This window comes from Callithrix jacchus, chromosome 16 (assembly GCF_049354715.1).
Source record: "Callithrix jacchus isolate 240 chromosome 16, calJac240_pri, whole genome shotgun sequence".
NCBI lineage: Eukaryota > Metazoa > Chordata > Mammalia > Primates > Cebidae > Callithrix > Callithrix jacchus.
The window spans coordinates 72,264,564-72,277,857 of NC_133517.1; the positions used below are offsets into that span (position 1 = coordinate 72,264,564).

The 13,294-nt window shown below is 42.6% G+C and overlaps 1 protein-coding gene across 4 annotated transcripts in view; it reads right to left on the reverse strand.

The window, feature by feature from the left end:
• Positions 1-13,294, reverse strand: part of NSMCE2 (NSE2 SUMO ligase component of SMC5/6 complex) — a 271,400-nt gene that overhangs the window by 256,333 nt on the left and 1,773 nt on the right. For 2 of the 4 annotated variants that reach the window (XM_008983274.5, XM_002759232.6), the window contains exon 2: positions 4,701-4,871. In XM_008983274.5, the coding sequence (XP_008981522.1) occupies positions 4,701-4,857 (157 nt within the window). In that variant the 5' untranslated portion in view covers positions 4,858-4,871. Of the gene's footprint in view, positions 1-4,700; positions 4,872-5,049; positions 5,174-13,294 lie in introns of all 4 variants that reach the window. The other 2 variants (XM_008983273.5, XM_078353226.1) reach the window with 2 other exon arrangements.

Genomic DNA, 13,294 nt, shown 5'->3' on the forward strand with positions numbered 1-13,294 from the left:
CTAGATTGTCTATTCTCGTTAGGATTTTGTCAAACCTTTTTTCAAGATTGTCAAGTTTCTTTACATTCGGCTAGAACATGTTCTTTTAACTCACAGAAGTTTCTTATTATCCACTTTCTGAAGCCTAAATCTGTTAATGGAACACACTTGTTCTCCATCAGGCCTTGTTCTCTTGTTGATGAGGAACTGTGATCCCCTGTAAAAGGAGAGGCATTCTGATTTTGGGTATTCTCAGCCTTTTTACACTGGTTTCTTCCCATCATTGTAAATTTATCCACCTGTCATCTTTGTAATTACCGACTTTCAAATTAGGTCTCTGAGTGGAAGTCCAACTTGTTGATTCCCAGCTCCAGAATCTGAGCAACCCACTGCACTGGCTAAAACAGCAGTGTTAAGATTCGTGGTGCTTTTCTGCCTGTGAATCTCCGGTCTGGCTTCCTTCTTGAGTCCCTTTTCCAATCAGCTGAATAGGTGACTCTGCCTTCCCGGAGCTCCAAATATCGACCAAAAAGGGACCCAGTCCCATTTACTCTACACCAAGAACCGCCGCACTGGGGTGCCAGCAAAACCGCCACACCGGCCACAAGAGTCACACTGGCAACCCGTGGGGCTCCTCCACTGGGAATCTCTGGTCTGTGAGCAACAAAAATTCGTCTGAAAGTGTGGCGTCCTCTCATTCTCTGCACTTTCACTGGGCGCTACAATCCTGAGCTGCTAGTAATCAGCCATCTTGGATCTCTCTCCCCTGAAAGATATTTTCTTAAAAATGAAGAAAGTGGGCCTGTGCATCTGTAATTTCCAAGACAACACCTAACAGCATTTGTTGCTAATGATACAATGAAAGTTTTTTTTTCGAGGCAGAATTTCACTCTTTCACCCAGGCTAGAATGCAGTGGCATGATCTCCACTCATTGCAACCTCTGCCCCCCAGGTTTAAGCGATTCTCCTGCCTCAGCTTCCCGAGTAGCTGGGATTACAGGCATCTGCCACCACGCCCACTTAATTTTTTGTATTTTTAGTAGAGATGGGGTTTTGTCATGTTGGCCAGGCTAATCTCAAACTAACCTGAGGTGATCCAACTGCCTCAGCTTCCTAAGGTGCTACGATTACAAGCGTGAGCTATCACACCTGGCCGAAATGAAAGTTTTAAAGAAAAAATTAGAACTTTGAAAAATTTGTGTTCACCATTATAAATTTGAGAGCGTATGTCTTTTCTGATAAGATCAGCCATGATATTAATTACTTGCAGCTTTATAACATTTCTTCTGTTTTCTCATTGTTCTGGTATTTTAATATGTGCTTGTCATCCCACTAAAACGGTAAACTCTATGAAGGGAGGAATTACTTAATACTTGTTTATGTTCTCTTTAAAACCTAGAGCTGAATCATATGCAGAATAGTCACTGGGTAAGTTTATGTTGACTATTTTGTTATTCTGACTTTTGGTATTAAACTGTGTGTCTGTGTGTGTGTGTGTGTGTGCGTGTGCGTGCACGTGCGCACATGGGAATGTGCACACATATCCATATATGTATTGCGTTCACAAGTATTCCAGGCTCCTGGTGACTCTGTATCTGTCCAAGTTCTTTAGTTCACTTTTTCCCATATAATTTGCTCAAATTTTTCTTTTTTTTTTTTTAAGACAGAGTCTTGCTCTGTCACCAGGCACCAGGCTGCAGTGCAGTGGTGCAATCTCAGCTCACTCCAACCTCCGTCTCCCAGGTTCAAGCAATTCTCCTGCCTCAGCCTCCCAAGTAGCTGGGACTACAGGCACACACCACCACACCCAGCTAATTTTTCTATTTTTCAGTAGAGACAGGGTTTCACCATGTTGGCCAGGTTGGTCTTGATCTTTTGACCTCATGTTCTGCCCGCCTCGACCTCCCAACGTGCTGGGATTATAGGCATGAACCACCGCACCCAGCCTCAGATTTTTCTTTAACTTTTTTTGGTAAATGCAAAACCAAGTAAAATTAATCCAAATAACAAAAATAAATCTTTCTTTTAGAAGTTGCTTAATGACAAACTATGGCACTAAAGCAGGGGTTGATGAACTAAAGCCTGTGAGCCAAATCTGGCCCACTGCCCATTTTTGCAAATCAAGTTTTACAAGACCACAGCTATGCCCATTCATTTACAGACTGTCTATGGTGGCTTTTGCACTACAACAGCAGGTTGTGACAGAAACCATATGGCCCACGGAGCTGAAAATATTTGTTATCTGGCCCTTTATAGAAAAACTTCACCAACTTCTGCTTTAGAGCATGAACCCTTCAAAAATGATTTTTATATTCATTTTAAATTGCATAAGCTATGTTGTATTTTTACAGCAAAAAATTCTTATTTAAAATAAACAAAACCAAGAGAAAAAAAACCCCGAAAATTCTGCAGCTAAAACTCTCAGAAGTCTTCAAAGAGTATCCTGAAAAAAACTGATACAATCTCCCAAGGGGGTTATGTTCCAGTCTTCTCTCTTATGGTTTAAGATTTTATTGTGACTTTTATCCAAGCCTACCTATCAAAGCCAAATTATCTATCATCACCAAAATTATACTGCAAAACTAGGTAGGGTTAAGACATTTGGAGGCCACCCACGAAAAACATTATGGGTGATACCTGCTGTCAGCCATAAATGAATAACTGTAGGAACTGGTCCTCCTGCCATGAATGACTAAAAACCAAACAAAATATATGAAACAACAGCCTTAGACAGTGGGACAAAGGCAGGGCAGGACTATAATTACTGCAAGAAGGGAAAACTGGGAGAGTCTTGCAATGCCTTTTTCCCTTCACAAGGGAGGAGAAATCCAAGGGAATCTTTTTTTTGTTTTTGAGACAGAGTCTTGCTCTGTTGCCTAGGCTGGAGTGTAGTAGCATAATCTTGGCTCATTGCAACCTCCACCTCCCAGGTTCAAGAGATTCTCCTGCCTCAGCCTCCTGAGTAGCTGGGACTACTGGCATACACCACCATGCCTGGCTAATTTTTGTATTTTAGTGGAGACAGAGTTTTACCATGTTAACCTCGAACTTCTGACCTCAGGTGATCCTCCTGCCTCAGCCTCCCAAAGTACTGGGATTACAGGCTTGAGCTACCATGCCTAACCTAGCACAGCAGTCTTGAAGAATTGAGGAGACAGAGACTGGAGTTCAAAGAGGCTGAGGCAACCAGCAGGGGTTTGCAAGAGAAAGCACTGAGAAGGAACTATGTAGATAAAGAGCTCCAGGAATCTGCACTGGGGTCCTCTTGAATCTGATGCTGAATCCTAACATGCCAAGGAACAACTGCTGACAGCTATAAAGTGAAAAACTACCAGAATTGGGAGATGTTCAGTTACACAGAACCTAGGACTGGGAGACATTGAAATTCCATCGAGCCAGAGTACAGCTATCTCACTAAACCCTCGGGGAAATCAAGAGAGACTCCAGAAGGGCCATGCTTTGCAACAAGGCTAAATTAGCCCTAACATAAAGGCTACACTAGACTTGCCCTAACGAAGTTTAACAACAAGCCTGGAAAGGTTCAGCTTAATCCACAATCACTCAGCTGCCCACCAAAACAAACTCCAACACTGTTTAGAAGAGACAATAGGCTGGGCACAATGGCTAATGCCTGTAATCCCAGCACTGTGGGAGGCCAAGGCAGGCAGAGCACATGAGGTCAGGAGTTCGAGACCAGCCTGGCCAACATGGAGAAACCCCCATCTCTACTAAAAATACAAAATTAGCCAGGCATGGTGGTGCATGCCTATAATCCCAGCTACTAGGGAGGCTGAGGCAGGAGAATCGCTTGAACTTGGGAGGCAGAGGTTGTGGTATGCCAAGATCGCATCATTGCACTCCAGCCTGGGCAACATGAGCGAAACTCCGTCACACATGCACACACACACACACACACACACACACATGCACGCACACAACAAAATCCAAACACTCAACAACATAATATACACAGAGATGACAGAATTAAAATTCAAGGATATTAAAATAAGCTCCGCCTCCTGGGTTCAAGCAATTCCCCTGCCTCAGCCTCCCAAGTAGCTGGGATTACAGGCACCTGCCACTACACCCAGCTAATATTTTGTATTTTTAGCAGAGATGGGGTGTCATCATGTTGGCCAGACTGGTCTCGAACTCCTGACCTCGTGATCTGCCCACCTCAGCCTCCCAAAGTGGTGGGATTACAGGCACGAGCCACGGTGCCCAGCCTGCAAATAACATCTTTCTAGATCTTCTTGATTGGACAAATGTAGGTAAAATTCATTGAAGTTGAACTTTTCTCATTTTTGTTCAGGACTTTCTTTGCTGGTATCCCTAGCATAAGCTTAGTCTATCTACTGGGCGATCAAGTACGAACAAAGTAAAAACTACTGGAAAATAACAATATCATAACAAATTTATATACCTTGCAGTTCACAAATATCACGTACTTTAGATTGTATGCTCCTTGAGGTCAGGATCTTCATATCTTTGCCCATAAATTTCTAGTGCAGTTTATAGCAGAACTTAACCGAACACACATGAATGAATCAATCTCATTTCACCCTCAGTACCCTGCTGCAGTATGTAGAACTAGATGAGAAAACAGATGCCTAAAGGGGTTAAATCATTCCCCCAAGGATACTCAAAAGGTACTCCCAGAGTGATACCACCACACAGTGTTACCTCAAAGTAGACACAAAAGAAGTCTTAATTTTGCTTACTCTGAGTTTCCACAAGATCCAAAGCAACACTAGAAGCTGTGTCCATACCAGAGTTGATACAGGCTTGGAAGTTTTTCAAGGAGGAGAGAGCAGACTCTACACCGCTGAAGGAGATGAAACCAGTTGAACCTGAATTTGAACTGGAACGTCCTGGCATCTTGAAATTATTACCTATATTTTCAAACAATAAAACAAGATTCATAAGTCAGAATAATAACTGCATAGGAAAATATTCATAAAACTGCTGTAAACATTCATACGAATGTATCCAATATCCCATAAATGTATCCCACAAATAGCCCGTTAGGTATAGCCTGTAGAAAAGACACCAACTCATTGTGCCACCCACCTAGGCCACCAAACACAGCTGGACTCAATAGATGTGGAAGGTAAGCATCCTCGGTTTTTGGAGGAATATTACTCTTTTCCAAAAGAGAGCCTGATTCTGTGGAGAAGTCAACAACAGCACCGTTCTTAAAGGCCAAAAAGGTAAACGGGTTAGAAAAAGTACACCACTCATATGATGCAATTTTCCAAAGGGAAAAAAATACTGATACAATAGTTCATTAGTAAACTGTTTTGAAAACCCATAATTGTTAAACTCTCCAACATATATGCGTATTGAATTCTGCAAACTGTAAAAAAAAAAGAGAAAATCTATTTTCCTGCCAGTTCCTCTGGCTTCAAACAGATGAATAGACTTGGTGAGATCCCAGAGTCAGTAAAAGCAGAATTTCTCTATATTCCTGTCTTCTGGCAGCACATCCACTGTAGCAGTTTCAGGTATTACCTTCATATTTAACACTTCCTAATCGCTATCTTCAACCACAGTTTCTTTAAGCTTAGTAAAGCAATGTCAAGCTGCCTACAAAAGGACAGCTTTGCTTAATTCAGAGGCCATTTGAAATTCAATCCACTGAAGCCAACCAGAAAAGTGGGGAAAATTAGTAGCTGTAAAGGGACGCAAGGGCTATTATCAAGGCTGTATAGCAGCAGCAAAGTGGGTATTTTCATGGAATCAGATAGACATAACATGAAAACTGCTAACCATCTCTGAATATCAGGTTTACCATCTTTAAAATGGGAAGGAATAATCATGGTGTGGTATAGCACACAGTACACAATTAATTAGCATGAAAACCTTCCCTCTGCCCTACCTAAGTGGGGAACTGTGCAGTATCTCTGGCATTTTCATCCTCATCATTGCTATCACCTTCATCTCACAGGTGAACTACTTCTGTAGTTTCTCTGTTATTAGTCCTTTTTAACTAGGTTCATTCATTCATTTCACTCATAAGTATTGAGTACCTACCATGTCAATCATGAGACCCATTCAAAAATACACAGGATATGAAAACAGAAGGGCATAGAGACACGTAAGATACAGAGATACATAAGATTTCTAATTCGAAGTGTTTGTTTACTGCAAACATCCACAGTACAACTCATTGTCAATTCAAATATTTAGTATCTCCTTAAGTGCCAGGCACTTCCTTTAGCATGAGAATATCACAGTTTTCAAGATGAGAAATCCTTTCCTTTTAAAGCATCATTTTGTTATTCTAATTTGATGAAAACCTATCATGAGCCAGGCACTATCCTAGGCACTAAGGATGTTCAGCCTCTGGCCAGGCACGGTGGTTCACACCTGCAATCCCAGCACTTTAGGAGGCCAAGGCAGGACGATCACCTGAGGTCAGGAGTTTGAGACCAGCGTGGCCAACATGGTGAAACGCTCTCTCTACTAAAAATACAAAAATTAGGAGGGCATGGTGGCAGGCGCCTTAATCCCATCTACTCAGGAGGCTGGGAAGGAGAATCATTTGAACCTGGGAGGCAGAGTTTGCACTGAGCTGAGACCTGCACTTCACAGCCTGGGTGACAGAGCAAGACTCAGTCTCAAAAAAAAAAAAAAGCCTCTACTTCCAGGGGTTCACCATTGAGCAGCAGAGACAGACATAAAACAAACTCAATAATCAAAGCAACATGAGAGTTACTGTAAAACTGAGGCACAGATAAGAAAATGCTCAACTTTGCCTGACCGGATCAGAGAAGGCAACATAGAACTGAGCTTAAAGGATAAAGGACGAAGTTTAGCAAATGGAAGGGCAATGGAGAAGGGCATTCGGGCAAAGGAAAAGGCAGGTAGGAATGAACAGCACAAATCGTTGCAGAGTACATAACTCAAGACAATACTTGACTTTTCCTGATCCTGTTATGCTCCCTTACGACTCCACTCATTATAAACTTCCAACACGTCCTCCTCCACCCTCACTCTCACTGAAAGATCTTCTTTCCTAATTTCCTGAGGAAACAGAAGCAGTCAGAAGAGAGATTTGCAAGCTCCCACCGCTTACCTCCCCACCTATCCACGTCAGTTCTCATACACTCTGCCTTCTTTCCTGTTAAAATGAATAAACTGTTGCTCCTAGATAAGGCCACCTCTACTCCATTTACCCACTAGATCCCACCTCTCCCTCCTACTCCAAGACATTCTCCCAGCAAGTCTCCTTGCTTTCCTGCACCATTACATTTTCCCTCTCCACTGAATCGTTCCCTTCCGCAAATACACCGTTACTTCTCCCATCTCAAAAACATCCTCCGACTTTCCTCCCACCTACCCCTCTGGTTACCAGCCCCATTTCTCCACTCAGCCTTAGGGCAAAACTCCTCTGTAGGTTTGTCTACATTTGTCTCCACATTCTCTCCTTCCATACTCTCTTGAACCCACTCCCACTAGGTTTCCATCTCTACTACTTCACTGCAACTACTCTTGTCAAGGTCACTTGACAAGACCTAATGTTAAACTCATTATCAATGCTCAGCGCTTATCCCCTTTGACCTATCAGCCAACAGTATGCAACACAGTTAATCACTCCCTTCCTGATGCACTTTCTGTACCTGCCTCCCTTGTTCTTGTTCTCATTCTCCTTTACTGGTTCCTCTCCATCTCCTAGAGCTCCGAATGCTGTAGGGCCCCAGGATTCAGAATCCAAAATTCAGAATTCTTCTCCTTCTATCCCCAAATCAAATACAGCCCTGCCTCAGGGCTATGCCTTCCTGGTTCCCTCTGCCAGGATACTTGTCCCCTAGATATCTACTAGGTCAATTCCCTGACTTCCCTAAGGTCTCCCTTGGAATATCACCTCATCAGTAAGGCCTTCCCTGGCTGTCTGATATACCATGCAAGCCCTCCCAACCTCCACCCCCAGGCATTCCCATCCTTCTGCTTCTGCTTTATCTTTCCTCAAGGTAGGCACTGCCACACAACATTCTTGTATTTATTAGGTTTTCAGTCTCTAGTCCCCAATTACACTGTAAGTTCCTCAAAATGACAGACTTTCAGACTTTTTCCATTTCGTTCACTGCTGCATTCCAAGCACCTACTATGCATGCCACATAGTGGCCATTCAACAAAGGCTTACTGAAAGAAGGAATGAATAGAATACTGTCTGTGTATCCCCAGCACCTAAAACAGCGCATCTCTCCAAAACCGTAGTACAGGTGGCATGCCCAGAGCTCAGTGCTCTAATCTCTCTTTTCCATCCTCTCCTATCCACCTAGTATTCCAGGCTAGGCCTATTCCATCTAAATACCATTGGCCAGATCACTCCAGAACTTAAAATGTCCAACATGGAAGGCCCATGTTCCTTCTCTCCTACCTTACCCCTCTCCCAAACCTATTCCTTTTGCAACCTGTGCCATCTTACTAAATAGCAACTCCATCCTTCCATTCCTTGGACCAATAATCTTGGTACACACGTGATCCTTCTCCTCCTCCCCTCATATCCTATACCAAACTCATCACCAATTTTGCCATCTCTGCAGTCAAAATGTCTCCAGAATCTAACCCCTCTCACCAATTCTACTGTTACCACTGTGATTCAAACAATCATCTCCTGCCTGAATTACTCCAACAGCTCCTACCTGGTCTCTCTGCTCTCAGTCTTGCCTCTTCCACCCAATTCTCAACACAGCAGCCAGAGTAAACCTTTGAAAATGTACGTAAGACCATGTGACTTCTCTGCTCAAAAACTCCTTAGGATTTCCTGACTCACCGGGAGCAGTGGCCAAAGAGCTTCATCATAACCAACAACAGTGGTTCCCCAAATGGTTCCTGACCAAGCGTCACCAGTATCACCTATAAACTTGTTAGAAATGCAAATTCTCAGGCCCCAACAATCTATGTTTTAACATGTCCTCTATGTAATTCTAACTGATATATCTAGGAGACATGCAGTATCAGCGTATTAGAATCACCTCATGGCATGTGCCCATTAAAACACTGATTTCTGGACCTCACCCTCAGAATTTCTGATTCAGTATGTCTGGGAGGGGACCTAAGAATCTGCATTTCTAACAAATTTCCAAGTAATGTAGATTTTGCTGATCCAAGAACTGCACTTTGAACACCATTGTTCTACATTATCTGGCCATTGCTAGTACTTCAATAACCTAGGCATGCTTCCACCTTAAGGTCTTTGATCTTGCTAATAAGACAGAGATGCCCGTAAGAAAGACAGAAAAAAGTAGAAAGGGTTGGTCTTAACTCCCTGCTGCCTACCTAATAAAATTCAACATAATTAGCACAGTATCCAAAGCTTTCTACAATACAATGCAAACATGTTTTTCAAACCACAGATTCTACTTTTTACCAAGACAAAACATACATTTCACATAACCTTAACCATCTGATATTTCAGAATAAATGCAACTCCTTTCTGCCACAACCCCTTGAAACAAGCTTGGCAGAGAACAAGCGCCATATTAAAAGTACGAACCAAGTACTATGGAGTTGAAAAAAGAAAGCGATTACACAACCCACTACACTATGATGTTCAAAAAAGGAAAGGATTATAGGTACAACAGGGGAGACATAGGCTTCGTGGAAATGAAGGCACTGAAGCTGGACCATAAGAGGTATTCAGGATTTGGAAAGGTCTAAATTATCAGGGAGAGCCCCATCTTACTAAATAGCAACTCCATCCTTCCATTTCTTGGACCAAAAATCTTGGTACACACTTGATCCTTCTCCTCCTCCCCTCATATCCTATACCAAACTCATCACCAATTTTGTTCAGATGAAGGAAACAGTAAGACAGTAAGGGAGTGAACTATGACATGAGTTCTCTTTGCCTGGCACACAGGGACAAAGGAATGGGACGATAAATTGATTTCATTCTCTGGATCTAGGGGTCATCATGGGACTTTGAGCTCAATGTATTTTTAAAACTTCATCTTAAAAATCAAGACCTGAAACAAATATGGCAAAATGTTAAAGATGTTAAAATCTGGGTGATGAAACAAGGGCTCTTGTCGTGTTCTTTTCTGGGATTTTATGGTTTCACACCACAAAAGAGAAAATACAAATAGGAATGAAAGCCAATGATGATTTTCAAACATCCGCATTTTGGAGAAAGAGACTGCTTGTTTACAATCTCACTTTATTACGCCAAACAAGTTGAGACATTTTACACAATATAAATATAAACATACACAAAAAGATGAAAAAATACAAATTCAGAAAAATCAGGATCAAAATACAGAAATTTAAGGGCAAACCAAGCACATGAGAAAGTTATAATGCAGTCATGCACACTTTGTGATTCTACACAGGGGGCCGGGGGTGGTGGCTCACCCTGTAATCCCAGCACTTTGGGAGGCAGAGGTGGTGGATCACTAGAGGTCAGGAGTTCAAGATCAGCCTAGCCAACATGGTGAAACCCTATTTCTACTGAAAATACAAAAATTAGCCAGATGTGATGTGATGGTGCACACCGGTAGTCCCAGCTACTTGGGAAGCTGAAGCAGGAGAATTGCTTGAACCAGGGTGGCAGTGGTTGCAGTGAGCTCAGATCACAGAGTGAGACTCCATATCAAAAAAAAAAAAAAAAGGGATTCTACACAGTACTATACTTGCATACACATTCGGCAGTGAGCTTCCTAAAAATCAAAACAAAAAGTGACAGTTACTCTCTCCATAAAGAAAAAAGTACACTAGGAACTCAAGAAAATATTAAGCTTTCCATGGCAATCAAGGCAAGTATGGATCACCATATAGGAAATAACGAGTTATACTGAAAAAATAATCCTCACAAATATTCTTACAGTAAATGCCACAGCAAACTTCTAAGACTGTTTCTTCAGACTATTTCTCAGGGCAGGCTAAGGACCAAACACTTGTAACAAATACTGGTTAGGTGCCCACCAAACCTATTTCCTCTTCAACCTAGTCATATACTTATATATGCACCACATTTTGCAGCCTTCCTTGAAGTTAGATGTGGCCCATGATTGCACCCAAGGCAATAAAATGTGAGCCATTTCCAGGCCTCATTTGCGAAAACCCACATTTTCCCATTTGATAGCTTGATGCAGGCAAGCACAGGGACCTTAGTAAAGCTACATACTGATGATGGAGAATTACTAGATGGAAGGAGCCTAGGGCCCTACATCACTGCTTGCAGGAAAACTACTCACCTATAAGGCTCCATGGATGAAAGTAACTTCAACTGGGCAAAGCCATTTAGATTTGTGGGGTTTATCTGTTACAGGACTATATTAATCAAAAACCACATACCTGCAAGGACCAAATGATATCATTCAAGTATTCAGTTTTCTTTTCTTTTCTTTCTTTTTTTTTTTTGAGATGGAGTTTCACCTTTGTCCTTTGGGCTGGAGTGGCAATGGTGTCATCTTGGCTCACTGCAACCTCTGCCTCCCAGGTTCAAGCAATTCTTCTGCCTCAGCCTCCCCAGTAGCTGGGATTACAGGCACCCACCACCACACCCAGCTAATTTCTGTACTTTTAGTAGAGACGGGGTTTTACCATGTTGGCCAGGCTGGTCTTGAACTCCTGCCCACAAATGATCCACCCACCTCGGCCTCCCAAAGTGCTAGGATTACAGGCGTGAGCTACCATGCTTGGCAAAAGTATTCAGTTTTCAAGTCAGTCTTGATTCTAGTGTAAGTCTAAATCGACTAGAGCAGCACTGTCCAATAGAACTTTCTGTGATGAAAACGTTCTATAGTCTGCACTGTCCAATATGATAAGCCCTAGGCACATGTGTACTAATTATGTAAGATCTGGTTAGTTTGACTCAAGGTGGCTCATGCCTATAATCCCAATACTTTGAGAGGCCAGTGTGGGGATGGCTTGAGCCCAGAAGTTCAAGACCAGCCTGGGCAACAAAGTGAGACCTTGTCTTTACTGAAAATAAAACATTAGCTAGGTGTGGTCATGCAGGCCTGTAGTCACAGATCCTTAGGAGGAGATGTGATAGGATCGCTTGAGCCGGGAGGTTGAACCTGCAGTGAGCCATGATCATGCCACTGCACTCCAGCCTGGGCAACAGAGCGAGACCCTGTCTTGAAAAAAAAAAAGAAAGAAAAGAAAAGGAAGAGATGCCAGGGATTGCTCTATCTCTCTCTCCCCACCACATGAAGACACAGAAAGAGGGCAGCCATCTACAAGCCAAAAAGAAAGTCCTCACCAGAATTCAACTATGCTGGCAACCTGATCTTGAACTTCTGGCCTCCAGAACTGCAAGAAATAAATTTCTGTTGTTTAAGCCATCCAATCTATGATACTGTGTTATGGTAGCCTGAACAAAGACAATATCTACGAAGATTAATGCAATGCAGTATAAATGGAAAGTATCTACCAAATGGTGGCTGTCACTATTTGCTTGAATGCAAAACTCACATTACTCAATTGAAACTTCACTCTTGCAGAGGGCCAAGGAAAAAAACCCTGCTCTTCTGTGATTCTGGAGCAAGGAAAAGATTAAGACTGAGATTGGATTGAGAAGCAAAGACAATGGATGGTGCAGACAGATGGAATAGACATACTTTTCTCAATTTCTCCCAATAAACACAGCCAAGCACAAGGCAAAGACAACTCCTTTCTCTGACTCTAGCAGCACCTTCTTTAATATAATTAGAGCCTTTAGCAGTCACTCTACTTTGCTAGCGATTATCTTGAAAGATGTTTGCTTCACAGCTAGTGCTCTGAAAATAGTCAATAAATGAATAAACTGTCTGCCTCAGTCAAATGCACAGCTCTCTTCTTTCATTCTCCCATTCATACCCAACAGTCTTAATCCTAGCTCCAGACTTTGTTCAGGCTGGGCACCGTGGCTCATGCCTATAATCCCAGCACTTTAGGAGGGCAAGGCAGGAAGATTGCTTGAGGCTAGGAGTTCAAAACCAGCCTGGGCAACACAGTGAGACCCCATCTCTACAAAAACAAAAATATTTAAACTTACACAGACATGGTGGCTTGTACCTATTGTCCTAACTTCTTGGGAAGCTGAGGTGGGAGGACTCCTAGAGCCCAGGAGTCCAAGGCTGCAGTGAGCTATGATCACGCTACGGCACTCTAGCCTGGGCAATAGTGAGATGCTGTCTCCAAAAAGGAAAAGGACTTTGCTCATCTTGCTCCCACTGTGAGAAAACCTTCTCTTCAATTTTCTTTTTTTTTTTTTTTTTTTTTTGAGGCAGTCTTGCTCTGTCACCAAGCTGGAGTGTAATGGCCTGATCTCGGCTCACCACAACCTCCACTTCCTGGGTTCAAGGGATTCTCCTGCCCCTGC